We start from the raw sequence: 15,377 nt of genomic DNA, 5'->3' as shown, positions 1-15,377 counted from the left end.
TCTCTTCACAGTGTCTTTTTGTTCCATCTCCCTCCCCAGATCCCCAAACCTGTCGTGGCAGACGGCCGCCCCTCCCCAAGCCTGGTTCTACAGGAGGTTTCTTTCTGTTACGAGGACGTTTTTCCTTCCTACTGTTACCAAGTACTTGCTCATAGGGGTTCATCTGATTGTTAGGGTTTTCTATGTTTTTTTTACTTTACAATATTAAGCACCCTGGGGTGACTTTTGGTGTAATTTGATTCTATGGGGACTAGTAGCTGTGTATGATAACAAACCACTTACAAAAAATTCACATAACTCACACACACACACACACACACACAGCAATTTATTAGTATTTTACTTTATTTATCTTTACATAGAAGTATCATAATAAACCCACCGTGTCATATTTATATGTCACTATTTACAAGTTAGAAAAAGAAAAAGAAACTTGCAGCTGTGAGTTGTGTGAGCACATTGACCTGCTGTCAGCTGGACGTTCAGCATTTACTTTAGTGTGGAGTGAATTTACTCTCCAGCTTCTCCAGTTTAGCAAAAAGACATTCAAGGCAACTTTTCAAGTAAACTTAGCTCTAAAATGTGGACTAACATGTCGCAATGATGTGAAACTCTAATGTGATTTGAGTAAAATTGTTTTTCCTTCTAAAGTGAAAAAAAAAAATGATAAAGAAGAAACGGGTCCACAATAAACCACCTTGTGTTCAATATACTTAACATAAAGAACACACAGATAAAATCCACCTGAAACACAGGCTACACGCTGCAATGAATAAATAAATAACTCTAAAAGTGATAAGTCACTGCAGATCAATGCCGGATTCATTTCCCCTAAAACTACATCTGCATTAGTGTCACTTATGAGCCACCTCACATCACTGCCTACAAACTGTGAGCTAAATTGATATTTTAGCCAGTTGTCATAGACAGTTTCCAACGATTAATTAGTTCAAAATGGACCAGAGTGTCCAAATGTAACAAACAGCAAATATGTGTAAGACAGCACTATAACATCTATATTAATGATACGTGATAAATTATACGAGTCCTTCATGTTGCTTGTTTTTTCTCACTCACTGAAATATAAAAGGAGTTTAGTAACTAATGCAGACTTGTCATCAGTAATGTTCCCAGCTACTCGTTACAAAGGTTAACTGGGCTCTACAGCGACAAATCAAAAGGAGCCGTTTCTGATAGAGAAGCAGGGAATTTGGCCTCAGGACATTTACATGTCTGGGTTAAAAATGAAGGAATATCCTCTCAAACAGAATCTCAGTGAGACGTGAAGAGGGCATTTATGAACCTAATATTTATGCAGGAGTGTCATCGCTTCTGAGTCTGTGTCTTATAAGCTTCAGCACTGTAGCTACATGTAGATGGTTACATGTCTATAGAGAACTTAAAGCCAGCCAAGTGCACATCCAGTAAACACCCGGCTGTGCACAGAGGAGACGATTGTGCCACATAGGCAGTTTTAAGCAGCGTCATCTGTGCTCACATGTACACTCACATGTCTAAAGGTGCAATGCCGTTTTCGGCTTTTCCAAATTAAAAGGTTAAACTCTCATCTGCGCTGCATAGCTTTCTGAAAACAATATAAGATGATGAAAATGTGGATTTCTGACAGTGAAATAGACGTTTTGATGATACGCAGACCTGCACAGACGCTATTGACTTGACTCCAGTGTCCTTCCTCCTTGAGAGCAGCAGATCTCCAAACATAAAAGTGTCTGCTCAGCAGCCTCAGTCAGCTTTACCCTGCATCTGAACTCATTTGTATTACATTTGACAAACAAAGACAGTAGAGTTCAACAGTTTCAAGGCTGTCAGTTAAATCCTGAACACAAACAGTTACACGAGTGTAACTGGTTTAGACTAAAACTGACAAATGTGCTTACATTAATCAAAATGTATTAAAATAGTGTTCAGTCCTGTTTTACAAGGGTGTAAACACCACATACATATATATAAATATATATATATATAGCTGCTCATTTGTTTCATTAGTTCTTTAGACTCTAATATGACAGTAAAAGGCTTCAAGTCTTTATAGAAAAAAAAAATCAGCTGTAGAGAGACAAAAACAAATATACATTTAGCAGAGTTGTAAAAATCAATCTGGACTGTTTTGGTAACTTGACCAAAAAAAAAAGAAAAAAAAGAAATCCAGATGCAGACACAGTGTCACATTTAAATTCTTCAAAATTCCTCCTGAACGTCTGAATGATAGAAAACAGGATTTGAGCTTTTCCCCTAAAACTGTAGTTATAAGTCCTTTCTCTTAATCTCACCTTCTTCAGCATAAGATGAGATATTTTCAAAAAGTACTGAGTGATCCACATGTGATGCTATGTACGGCAGTCTTTTCAGCAACGAGACAGAAAGAAAAGCTTCAGCCTTAAATAAAATTTGATTTTTTCCAGTGGCTTCCCTTCAACTGGAGTTCAAAGGTTATCACAGACAGTGACCTCACCTCCTGATTTCTCTATCATTCACGCATCCGTGCTCCCTGTCCTATCAGATAAGTGCTCGCTGCTGCTCTTCCTGTAGAAACGCCTGTTTCTCCATCAGCTTCCTGAATAGTCCTTGCCTGTTTCCTAGCAGCTCAGTAGGCTGGCCACACTCAGCTATGCGCCGCTGGTCCAGCACAGCAACAGCGTCCGCGTTCTTAATCGTAGAGAGACGGTGAGCGATGATCACGACTGTCCTCCCTGTTAAAAGGACGACAACAGCACGAAATAAAATATAAGTGTGGTTACGTATGTGTGACGCAACAGGAAAGGCAGGGAAAGCAAAGCGGGTAAAGTGTACCTTCCATCAGACGCTCCAAAGCCTCCTGGACAAGAAACTCATTCTCAGCATCCAGCGCACTACAGAAAAATGAAGATTAAAATAAATTAATATCCACCTTTAAACTAAGTTTCTATCACAGGTTACTTACAATCCGTATTCATGTTCAGATGAGCAAACAATGACAAACAAATCAACAAAGTATGATAAGTTATAATTCATTCCCCGTCTCTCACCTGGTAGCCTCATCTAAAAGCAGGATCTTTGGATTCTGTGGAAAGAAACCACAAATATGATTAAAAGACACCATTTCACACAAAAAGGAAATCTGGAAAAAGAGTAGAAGATTCTAGTCAAAATAAATCTACTCAAGTTCTTCGGTGAATGCAATGATTCTAGATGCGTAAAACAATTACGGTCTATTTACCTTGAGTAGAGCTCTGGCTATGGCTATCCTCTGCTTCTGACCACCTGACAAACAGACACAAGGTAATTATGTGCACAGTCAGAGTCAAGTTAGTCAACAGCAGCTAAAAACCCCAGAAAGAAATAATGAAATGATGCTCTGATAGCGCGAGCTTTCAAAAAAGAAACCTGCGCCCATTTAAGGAGTTTAAAGTCTAAAGATAGAGCTTCTGAACAGGTAGTATCAAATATTAAAACATAAAATGATTTTGGAGTTTAAATCCATCCATTCATGATGAGAATTTTGAACATGCTTCCTCAGTAATTAAAACAAATTAAATGAGGTCTATTGTGTTCATGTTCAGCTCCATATTTTTACTCTTAAATATTTAATTCATGGCACTAAATATATATTTTTTAAATTTATCTTATACTGGGAGCATTTAGAGCAGTCTAAGGCACTACAGTGAAAGCACAAATAAATGTCTAAGGAATTGGACAGATGAAAAAATAGTTCCCATTTAAGTCTCACAAATAAAACTTTCTGTAGTGTCGGCTCATAAATAGTTGATTTGGTTCCTCACCTGACAGCAGCACTCCTTTCTCCCCCACCACAGTGTCAAAGCCTTTAGGAAACGTCTGGATGAAGTCATAGGCGTTGGCTACTTTGGCTGCTCTGTAGACGTCCTCTGTGGTTACAGCATCTGGATCCGTCGCTCCATAAGCGATATTCTCTCTGATAGAGCAGGAAAAGAGCACCGGCTCCTGCAAGAGGGAGGCGAAAAGTGCAGCAGGGGTGAGAGGTCATGTATTGTAATACATTATGCATTGCTTTTGCCGTATTTAACTTGTGTGGTGTGCGTTACATCTGCTGTATAAAACAAGTTAACCATTAAAGTATTACCTGGCTAACAGTTCCAATGTGACTTCTGAGCCAGTAAGGATTTAAATCCCTGATGTCATGACCGTCGATGGTGATCACACCTGAACAAAAACATTCATGTCAAATCCACTTTATCAGTAGCTTCAAGTGTTACAGTCACGGCGGAGAGGACAGAACGAGCTCGTTCTCACCAGCATCGGGGTCGTACAGCCTGAGAAGAAGTGAAACCATGGATGATTTCCCAGATCCACTCGCCCCCACCACAGCCATGATGCTACCGGCCGGGACCAAGAGATTCAGATTCTGGAAAATGGGGGCTTCTTTACGTGTCGGGTAGGCAAAAGAGACATCACAGAACTTGAGCTGGCCTTTCAGCTGGTCCGCTGGGAGGATTTTACCTTCTGTGGAGGAGCAGAGGATTTTATTGTATTAAACCAGACAAAGCTTAAAACTCGACTCGAGATTGATTTTAAACAGAAATCGTACATTTAAACACGTAAATGTGAGATGAATGTTTCTAGGAGAGATGTTCGAAATGTTAAATCAACTTGTGTTTTATAGTAGCAACTTGAAACTATCAATAAAACCTCTGAAAATTAATATACAGCGTAAACGCACTTCTATGCAACAACGTCATACTTTGCTTATAAAAGCATCTGTACCACCTTTTGTGTTTCTGACCTACAGTTTGTTCTGGTTTGAAAAGAGTCTGAAAACTTGCTTTAGGTTATTTATTTCATTAAGGAAAAATGAAAGCAAAATGCTAAACGTGTCAGGATTTGCATTTCTGACGCTTCTCCATCTGAGAAGTTTTACTGTACTTGAAGCTCAGTTGTGGCCTGTAAATAAATTAGGGGCCTGTGTTTTCAGTTCAGACAACAGTGAGAGAAACATTAGCACAACTAGGCAGGTTGCTACAATTTGTTTGCTCCAGTTTGCCCCAGATTTTAAAGCACACCTGACAACAGGAGCCGTTTAGCTCAAACTTGAGGAGCAGACCTGGTAGTCGGATCAGTTCGATGTTAGATTAAATTGCCGCCACAAACAAAACCACTCGAGAGTTCTGTGGCCAGGCTAAGATCACGTACTCAGGTTTCAGAGCAGTTATTGCTCAGCTCCCCAAACAAACCAGAGACCCATTAAATTGATCGTCCCTCCTCCCCGCTCTCCTGCTGGCCTGCACTTCATTAACCATCTCAACTCCTCTCTTTCCACGCACACACGGTAAGACCTCCCCATGGCCACTCATAGGGAACCAATGTAATTAAGCAATAGATAAACAATATAAACAATTAAGTTCCTGTTTTTCCACTATCAACATTGGGTCCACAATGAGGATAAAAAATTAAAAAAAAAAAAAAAAAAGATATTTTCTTTATGATTTATAATTACAGCACAGTCTGGGCTATGAACTACCAGAGCCTTTTCTTTTATTTGTATTTATTTCTTAAAACTTTAAGCACAAAGAGTCGTGCTGACTCTGACTTTATAATGTAGGAAAACTGAGAGGCACTGTTAAATTGCACTTCTTTACACTGACAGAAAGGAGAGTTTCAATGGTCTGTATGTGGCATCTCTGGTATAATGGACCTGGTCCAAGACTCACTTGAACTTGACTTTAGAGGTAAAATGTGCTCAGGCATTATACAAATACACTTTGAGTGAGTAGTAGTACAACATAACACGCGCAGGTATAAATCAGAATAATAAAATGTTGTGTGTACTGACCATTTAGAGGAAACTCAGGCTTTCTGTCCAGCAGCTCCCAGAGCCTGGCCCCGGCTCCAAAACCCTTCATCAGCTCAGAGTAGAACGAACTCAGACCTGCAAGTAAAACACAAAACCAGCGTGCTGTCAGCAACTGCACATCCACATGCTACATACACTGGTATGTATGTATGAATATGTACATCTTACCTGCGATACTGATGCCCACCCAAAAGGTGTACATGAGGAAGGATGAGAGCTCTCCCACAGTCATGTGCTGACTGGCCATCAGAAGGCCTCCTTTGTAGAGCACCGACAGGATCATCATGTTACCACTCAGACCAGTCTGAAATACACACGCACGCACACACACACCGATCACATGTTATCTAATTAACATAACATTTGGGACCACTGCTCCTCAATTACACTGATAATCATCTATTAGGGAACCAGCACAACGAGCTAAATGTTGAGTTTTCTCACCAGTCTCTGTCTTAATGCCTGTTACAAATATTGCACATTTATCTGGTGCCTCACAACAAACAAACTCATCAGCCCTGCAATAAAAGGTAACACACAGTGCATGTTTATTGTTGACAGTGCATCACATGGTGTTGATTAAATGCTTTATATATGATCACGTTCATAAAAGAAGGAGAGTAATCCAAGCTATGAAAAGAGAAGACGTGCAGGTTTTATAGACTACGTAACTGTTTAAAAGCTATAACGCTGGACATGCTGCGTTGCGCTTTATTTAACTTTTAATGCACACAGGCTGGTTTAAATATTCTCCGTCGTTGCATGGAGAACTGAATCAAACGGCAATTATGGTGCAACACCTCCTTGATTGTGACAAGCTCAAACTATGGGGCAAAAAGCAGAAGCTTGAGTGCAACACCTCATTTGCTAACGTATTTGATTTGCATCACTGAAAGGACACAAACGTACTCACCACTCCAAAGAAACCAGCCCGCATCACAGCCTCCTTCTTAGCCAGGCCGAGGACGTGGTCAGTCTTCTGTGTGTATTTGTCGACTTCTGACAGCTCCTTACCGAAAGCTCTGACTGTCCGCATGTTGCTGATTCGCTCCTCTGCCAACTACACACGAACGTGATTTTATTAGGACTTCACTGATTGAAAATCAAATTATCAACAAGAAAATTTACTCTGTCTGCCTATTTAATTAAGTTACCTAAGGAAGTAAAGCACTTATATGACATGTACACAAAACTAAGGATCTACTGCACAACACTCTGTTATACTGACTGCCTTCAAAGCCACTTTGAATTACATTCACCACACTTAGTAAACTATTTAAGCTATGCACTATAGTCATATATTTACATGGCTCTATATTGTAGTTTATCTTTATTATACATTTTCAACTTATTTTTTACTTTTATTGTATCTTTTTATTATTTAACCTATCAAATTATTGTTATATTTAATAATATTTATTTTGTGAAGAATTGAAAACTTTATTTGTAGGACTTACATGGGATCTTTTTTGAAAAGGCCAAAAACACTGGGTAACTACCCTTAAAAGCCAAAACACTGGATCATAACAATAATCCTAGTAATATAAATTCAAGCTGTTTAACCCAGATGCGGTGTCGGTCTGTTTGCGTACCTGTGTGGCTTGTGCGAGTGCGTCCTGTGTGCGCTTGGAGATTGAGCGAAGGTATCTGCCATAGATGACAGCAAGACCGGCCATAGGAGGAACAATCAGCAACACAAAGCTCGCAAGACTGGGCGAGACGTAGAACTAGAAGAAGAGAGAAAGAAGCGAAAACAGGAGTTCTGGTGAAGGAAGTTTATAGAAAATGGTTTCACAGTAACAACACAGCTGATGACCTTTAAGAGTTTGATAAAGATGCAAAACATGAAAGAAAATATATTTACTCATTTACCATCCTAAGTCACGATAATACTCCACACCAAACATCAAGGGCCAATACACAATCTACACCAACCACAAGAAGACAGAGTGTTATTTTATTTTGGCGTTGTTTCAGTATTACTACTGAAAAGTTTAATCGAGTTAATCAGCAACATTAAAACCTCAGTTATAGCTCACTTGACAAGGAAGAAAATCTTTTCTTCTTCAAATAGTAAAAGTTAAACTTGTGTTAAAATTTTAAAAAGTTGCCGGTTTCGCTCTGATCTGATTGAATCCACTGTAGAAGCCACTGTGCGGAAATCTGGGTGCATTTTTGTTGTTAAGCGTGAAAGCATTTAAATCAGTGAGGTCACAGTGACACATCACAAGACTTAGACAGATAATGGAGCTATTGTGATCTGTGATACTCTGATCCACCCAGTTTAACAGCTGATTACGGTAATTACTTCCATTCATTTCCTTGACCATTTACAAAAAGTGGAAATACATTTACTTCCTTACAAGAAGTAAAAACACCTTGTAAAGGGGGAGAGGTTAAACCATGAAGAAAATCTTATAAAGTATGAAAATGGGTAGAATGAACTATTGATAAACCAGTTTATTAAAAGGCCAGTAAGCAAGCAACAATTTAGCAACCTCTCTGTCAAAACTCTACATGATTTATATTCACATATACACATTTTGTGACTTTAGTAATGAGCATTGTTTGTCAGAGACGTGGCAGCTCCTCACACTCATTTCCTCATGCTAATAATTATTTTGGTAAACCTGCTGTACAACAGTTTTATAGTCTAACAATAGCATTGTGACCACAAGCACGCAGCAGAGAATGAGAAGCTGCAGATCAGACACAGAAAAAATAATAATAAGACACTTCAAAAGCAGACATGCTCTGCTCCAGTGCTGCTCAATGACTAAAACAGAGCTTTAATGTAAGAGAGAGCGTGAGAGATATACAAGGAAGGTTTTTTTTTTAAACAGGAACTACGTGACATTTCAGCTTGAAGATGACATTTCCAACAATTCTTTGCTTCCAGAAGTCACACGGATAAGAGCAAAATACTTCACCGCTGTGTGTGTGCCTTTTCAAAAGGCTCATTCTGAGGAGGATAATTATCTTTGTGGCTCCAGGACATTGACTTTATAATATTTATGTCCATAGTAATCATTACACAGTTATTTAATCAGCAATTTTTTATGCTTCCTCCCTCATTCACAGGGTTTTTCCAGGTTCCCAGCTGGTCTTCATGTAGACGTACAGTATTTTTTATATTATATAAAATACACTTTAGCATTTTTCTGTTGTTTTTTGACACTTTATGACAAAAAATATTTATGACTGAGCAACTTAAAACCTATTTTTAAAACATCACATTGTGATTTTCCTTTGGTGTAAGCCCAACTGTTTTACGTATTATTTTTTTTTATATACCACTGGATTTGGTGCGTGCACTAGTGGCATATAAAACCTGACTTATAAATAATGTACAGATCCATGGATCAAGGTTCAGCTGAAAGTCTGGGATATTTTAAGAAGAGAAGATAAACTAGAGGATAATTTACAAATACATGCTGAGGTTAAGCCTAATGAAATGGATCAAGTTTGAGGAAGGTCTGTCACTGTGAAAAACAGGACTTTTTCAGATATTTGAACACACCATTAGACACAGACTAGATCTTAATGACCCAATATTGAAAATATTCCTTGATGCTTACCAAAGTGATTCAACTAAGGGCAACAGCTCTAAAATTTATAAAAAAAAAAAAAAAGCATTTGACCAAATAATTAAATAAATATATTCACACCATGGAATCATTAAAGAGAAATGCAGGGAAAAAAGGAGCAATTTCTTAATATCCAATGAGAACTAGTTGAATGTATTAAATTTCAGTGGAAATATACATATTCTCGGATAGTGAAAGAACTTGAATTGGCATATTTAATTTGTTTGTTTATCCCACCACAACTGAAAGCACATTTTGAAGGAGGAGATTCTAAACGTGGCTGTGTGGGTTCCAGGAAACCAATCACTGGCATATATTCTGGGAATGTCGGCTGATGAGGCCCTATGACGCAGACATTCACTAATTCACTTCTCACAAAGGGCTGAAACACATACTTAACACTCATCTACCTTTGCAGCTCTCCTCTGATACACTCTAATGAATACATATTTGATATTCTGCCTGCAAAAAAAAAAAAAGCACTCACTAAAGACATTGGTTGCTGCCTAAAGCACCCACAATTCATGAGTAGATAGATATATTATATCATCAATTCGAAGTCGCTCTGAAAATTCTTCATAACTTTGTGTGTGCACTCCATCCCTCCCAGAATAGATTACATGAGACTTTCATATTTCTGTAAAAGCCAACAGAAGATATGAGATCGTACTGGCTCCGAATTTGCATTTATGAATATCAACTGCAAATAAAGAATTAAAACAAACAAACAAACAAAAAACAATAATAGAGGGTTCAGATATGACCTGAGGGACAAGAGCAACACACTCGGAGGGGATGTACTCACCATCATGCTGACACCAGCAGCTGCCTGGGCAACGGCTCTCAGCCCATCTGACAAGTTGTCTGTGATTGAGCGGCCCACCACGGCCGTGTCAGCAGAGAGACGGTTTATAAGCTCGCCAGTCCTATTCTTGTCAAAGAATGCCACTTCCTGTCTGAGAATGGAGGAGAAGACGGAGGCACGGAGATTACGAACAATCTGTTGCCCTGCAGAGAGATGGGAAACGTGATCAGAGAGGGAGAAAGCAACTGCTGCTGTGCAAAATTACATGCACTTGGCCATGCCAGAAAAACGTCTGGTTCACACTTGATTATGTTCGGGTAAGTATTTGGCCAATTGTAAATTCAATGTTTACAGGTGTTATTAATTAACTAAAGAGATAGAATAACATTTTGGGAGATTCCCTCATTCATGTCCATCCATCCATTGAGAGGTTGGGTAAATCCTGTAACACACATGCTCACATCTACAGCCAATTTAGATTTCCAAGTATGAAAAGAAGCCACACAGCCTCAGCCAGACAGGAGGTTGGGACGTCCTGCTCTTCATCCCACCCCCCAACACTCTAATGTTACTCTTGGCTGAGAAAGAAAAAGAAGCAGAGACTCCAGGAAGTCTCTGTGCTGGGATAATGGCTGGCAAAAGTAACTACAGCTTCTAAGTTTTCCATAAAACCACCTCTTTGTAGTTGTGACATTTATGTTTTTGAATAAATAAACAGGGCAAGACACGAGGCTCTCTGTGGTAACACAATCACATCAAAGCCTTCAGGTCACACTGTAAGACTGACCTTTAGATCCAACTCTTTGCAAACAATCTCTTAAATAAATAATTCCTTAAATGGTTGTTTGGATTATTTCCCTGAACTATGAAGATTAAAGCACAGACCATGAGGAGAGAGCTCAAATTTAACTGTAGTCTCAGCTGTCCAGTGTTTTTAATTTTTTAATAGTTACCCAATTAAGTGCCTTCGTTTACGTCAGGTGAGTAAATCTCACCTGAGGACTGCATGAGGTAGACTCTGGCGGCATTACACGCTCCACCACACAGAAACACCCCCGCCAGCATGATACACAGCGACGTCAACGAGGCCGTCATCGTCTCGGCGTCTGATGCACTGGCGTAAATGGTGTCAATCACTCTGCCCAGGAAGAAGGGAGCTGACATCGTTACTGCACTGGAGACAGTCAGGAAGCCTATAGCAGCTGTGGTGGATAAAACAACAAAAAGAGAGAAAAATCAGAACCAAAGCAAAAATGTGACACTTTAAATGTGTGTGAAAAATAAAAACCCAGGGCTAGAAATTATTAAACAAAGTCTTATCTTCTTCTTTGAAAGAGTTATACCAACACAACTACTATGGGAGGTTTTTCTAATGTCACAGATATTTTAAACAGAGCAAAGAGGAGCAAGAAAGGTTTATAGTAGGCAATGAATACCATTTGACTTCAACATGTACAGCTGCAGTCTCGACATGAGATCAGATGAGGTTAATGTAAGCCAGAGATACTAAAGAACTGTGAACCCTAAAGAAATGCAACCCTAACCTAAAAGAAAATACAATGACCACTTTGTAAAGTACAGTGAGGTGACCGGTTGTCACTGATTACAAAAAACACGGTAAAAGTGTAGACACTGTTTTACTTCAACTGATTGTTACGCTTGCATGCACATGACATGAGGGTTGGGAAACAGGAGGACTTACGAAAACCTTATAAAACTACAAATAAACTTCTACAGAAACAGGAAGTAACCTCTTGTTTAATGTGTGAGGTCAGCTTTGGCAAGCAGAAATAGATTTGTGATTTTATTTTTGTAATATTTGTGCCATCATCAATCCAGAGAACAGAAGAAATGAAGTGTGCCAGAACACCATCAGCTCTGAAACTTAACCCGACACGCAAAAACCTCCAGGGGAGCTTGAAGGTTTTCAGACCAATAATAATAATAATAATAATAATAATAATAATAATAATAATAATAATCCACAGCTATTTACACAACATAAGCAGGGGTTTTCCAGGCTTAAAATGGACCTAATGGTGTCAGCTATGCACATAAGTGTGAATGAGCTGTGTATGGTTAGGACAGCAAGTCTATATTGCCTTGGTTAATAGACATCTGTCCATTTTCTGACATTGCTGCCCATTTTGTGAACAAAACTGAAATTTAAACTGAGCAGAAGGCTAACACGTTTTTTGTGGGCATCGGGAAAAAAGAAGGAAAGGATCAACTTTCATAATGCTGTAAATATCCTAAAGGTAACTGATAAAGTGTGTCAGCAGATAGAGACACTATCAGCCGGGCACCAAAATAATTGTTTACAACGCTTTAGGACTCTGCAGCACATGTCACAGAGTAGCATCACAGCTCACAGACTAGAGTGTGGGGTTTGTCATGCATATAATGTGTTTGGCACTCAACATAACTAAAAAAAAAAACAAACGAACTGATTCCACAGTAACACATTTACTTTGGGCACCTGTTTTATTTGAAGTCTTTCCTACTGTTCAAGCCTACTATTATTTCTTTCTTTTTTCCTTTTAAATCCCTAGCACTGCTTTTTTAAGTTTAAAAATACATTCACGTCATGTCAAGTTTAAAAATAAATTTACATTTTTTTTAATGATTGTAAATCACCTACAGCAGTCCACATTTTGCGAGTCAGTGATATTTAAATTATAAAATGCAAAATCAACGTATATTTCCCACAAAAGGGAGTATCAGACACAGTTTTCTAAAATTACAATAAAAGTGACACCTTGTTTTTATTAAGGTTAAAGCACTTTAAAAATAAGAAATGCTTTTTACTCTGTCAGTGAAACACCTAAAGTTAATGATCCAGTTATGTTGTTGATGGTTTTTGTTAATGGCTACACCTTAAGGTAAAAGGTCACATAAAGTTTACCTGCCAGTCTTCCTCTCTCCGGGTGAGCCAGTCTCAAAATCCTTTTAACATCCTCCAGGGGGACCGTGGTGGGGGCCTGGCTTCTTTCTGTGTCCGCCTGGGTCTTCACTGATCCGGCAGGTGAGGGTGTAGAGGCCGCTGAAGAGCTAGCAAAGGCAACAGGTGTGCGAGCGAGAGTCCGGCTGTGTGCGCAGAGCACAGGGACACCCGTGAGGGGGCTGCGCGGTAGGACCGTAATGTAGGGCCTGGGAGCCCACACAGGGAATGCCAGGGTCGGATGGAGTGAGGATTTGAGCCCGGATGACTGCCTCGTCCTCCGGAGGGCAGCTGAGAAGGTCGGACGATGCTCCAGCCATAACAACCTAGAATGCATTAGCTTCAACCTGGATAGATGCACTTTGTGTGTGCAGCCTGGCACGCGTATTAAAAGACACATCGTCCTATTTCACAGCTATTTACCAGATAATATATGATACTTGATGATTTCGTCAAAAAATATAAATAAATCTCTTTGTATTGCTTTCTCCGGACTCAGTCTTTGAGGGTGTCGATGTGTTTCTGGTTCAGTAAGTCCACCAGGAGAAACATTTTTGGACATCCAGCCGGTCTGCCAACACACCGTGTCCTCCCGTACAGCTTGTAACCGCTACATTGTCGCTTTTAGACCGTTGCTGTCAATTTTATCTGTTCCTGACAGCCACCTTTTACCCACTTTATCTCTTATCACCGAACAGCTACCAACACCCCGCCTGTCGCTCTCATCTGCCGCTAAAAGTCCGTTTGGCAGGCGGGTGAAGTGAAAACACCAGCTGCCAAATACTGACCAACAGAAAGTCCGCTGGAAAGGATAGACCTACTTTAACGAAGAGGGTAAAAGATATAAACAGGAACGGTGACCCTGATTTGTCTCGCGTACACAAGATACCTCTTCCAACTCAACGCCGACTTCAATGGCTGACGATATAAACTTTCCCAGACATAACCAAACAATCCCAGATCACTCGCACATGGTGGCTCATAAATCTCATCTCATAAATTCACCCTTTATAGAACATAGAAGATGTATAAAACTTTTTTTTTTAAAGAGACATTTTACTATTCTGTGAATATGTTTCATCTTGTCAAAAATAAGAGTTCGTTTTAATTTTGAAGGCAGCAACAGGTTTCAATAATCTGGGATAGAACCGTGTTTATCACTGTGTAGCATCCCCTCTTCTTTTAACAACCATCTGTAAACATCTGGTAACAGGAGACCCACTGCTGGACTTCTGGGAGCAGAATACTGTCCTATTCTTGTCTGATAGAGGTTGCTACCTGCTTAAAAGTCCTTTTTTGCTGTATTCTTCATTTCATGATGCTCCAAATGTTTTCAGTTGGTGAAAAGTCTGGACTGAAGGCAGGGCACTGCAGCACCTGTACTATTCTACTATGAATCCAAACTGCTGCAGTAGGCAGTTTAGCATAGTATTTGCTGAAATATGCCAGTTTACCTAGTGACACCTCCACCTCGTCCATTTCCTCTCGTACCCACATTTTCCAGTACAAATTAATTTCCCTCCCCTTCTCTTCTAGGCAATAATATAGTGGGGGGTGCTTTGTATAGTAAATCTGACTGACTGTCAGAACTGAGATTATGTAAAACAAAACTTTTCTTTCTGTGAGATTGTTCACCATAGTAACATGATTATTGCTGTCATATCTGCTTTGTATGGGTAAAACAGTCCTCTCTCGTGTGCTTTCTGGTTAATTGCATCATTTTCATTTTCTCCAGAGAAAAAAGGAATCACCACATAGCTGCCCACATCTGTATCTGCCTATTTCCTGTAATTTATTTGAAACCTGCTGCAGGCTCCCTTCCTCTCTTCCAGGTGGCTGTGTTGTCAGTGAAAACTGATTTATCTATGTCCCCTGATACCTGATTAAATATATCATTAGTCATGATTAGAACGAGCAGTGGGTTGATTAAATTACCCTGAGCTATTCCAGCCAAGTCCTTGATTTATGCTCATCTTTTTAATGGTAAATGGTAAAATGGCCTGCATTTTTATAGCGCTTTTCTAGTCCATAGGACCCCAAAGCGCTTTACACTACATTCAGTCATTCACCCATTCACACACACATTCACACACTGGTGATAGCAAGCTACATTGTAGCCACAGCTGCCCTGGGGCGCACTGACAGAGGCGAGGCTGCCGGACACAGGCGCCACCGGGCCCTCTGACCACCACCAGTAGGCAAACACGGGGTTAGTAT

General features: G+C 39.7%; 1 protein-coding gene across 1 annotated transcript; it reads right to left on the bottom strand.

The window, feature by feature from the left end:
- Positions 1-339: 339 nt before the first annotated feature.
- abcb10 (ATP-binding cassette, sub-family B (MDR/TAP), member 10) lies at positions 340-14,086 on the bottom strand. The gene is made up of 14 exons (XM_085267734.1): positions 13,125-14,086; positions 11,215-11,421; positions 10,220-10,422; positions 7,420-7,554; positions 6,741-6,887; positions 5,996-6,131; positions 5,807-5,902; positions 4,270-4,479; positions 4,100-4,179; positions 3,780-3,960; positions 3,218-3,261; positions 3,027-3,061; positions 2,812-2,870; positions 340-2,711 (listed from the first exon to the last, which is right to left on the bottom strand). The coding sequence occupies exons 1-14, from the start codon at positions 13,558-13,560 to the stop codon at positions 2,518-2,520; spliced, it is 2,163 nt and encodes a 720-aa protein (XP_085123860.1). The 5' UTR covers positions 13,561-14,086; the 3' UTR covers positions 340-2,517.
- Between the last annotated feature and the right edge of the window lie 1,291 nt (positions 14,087-15,377).

This window comes from Mchenga conophoros, linkage group LG1 (assembly GCF_057382185.1).
Source record: "Mchenga conophoros isolate Kocher_MC1m ecotype Shallow Benthic linkage group LG1, M_conophoros_male_GT1.1, whole genome shotgun sequence".
Taxonomy (NCBI): Eukaryota; Metazoa; Chordata; class Actinopteri; order Cichliformes; family Cichlidae; genus Mchenga; species Mchenga conophoros.
Note: the sequence above shows the minus strand (reverse complement) of the source record. Positions and strands in the feature narration are given on the sequence as shown.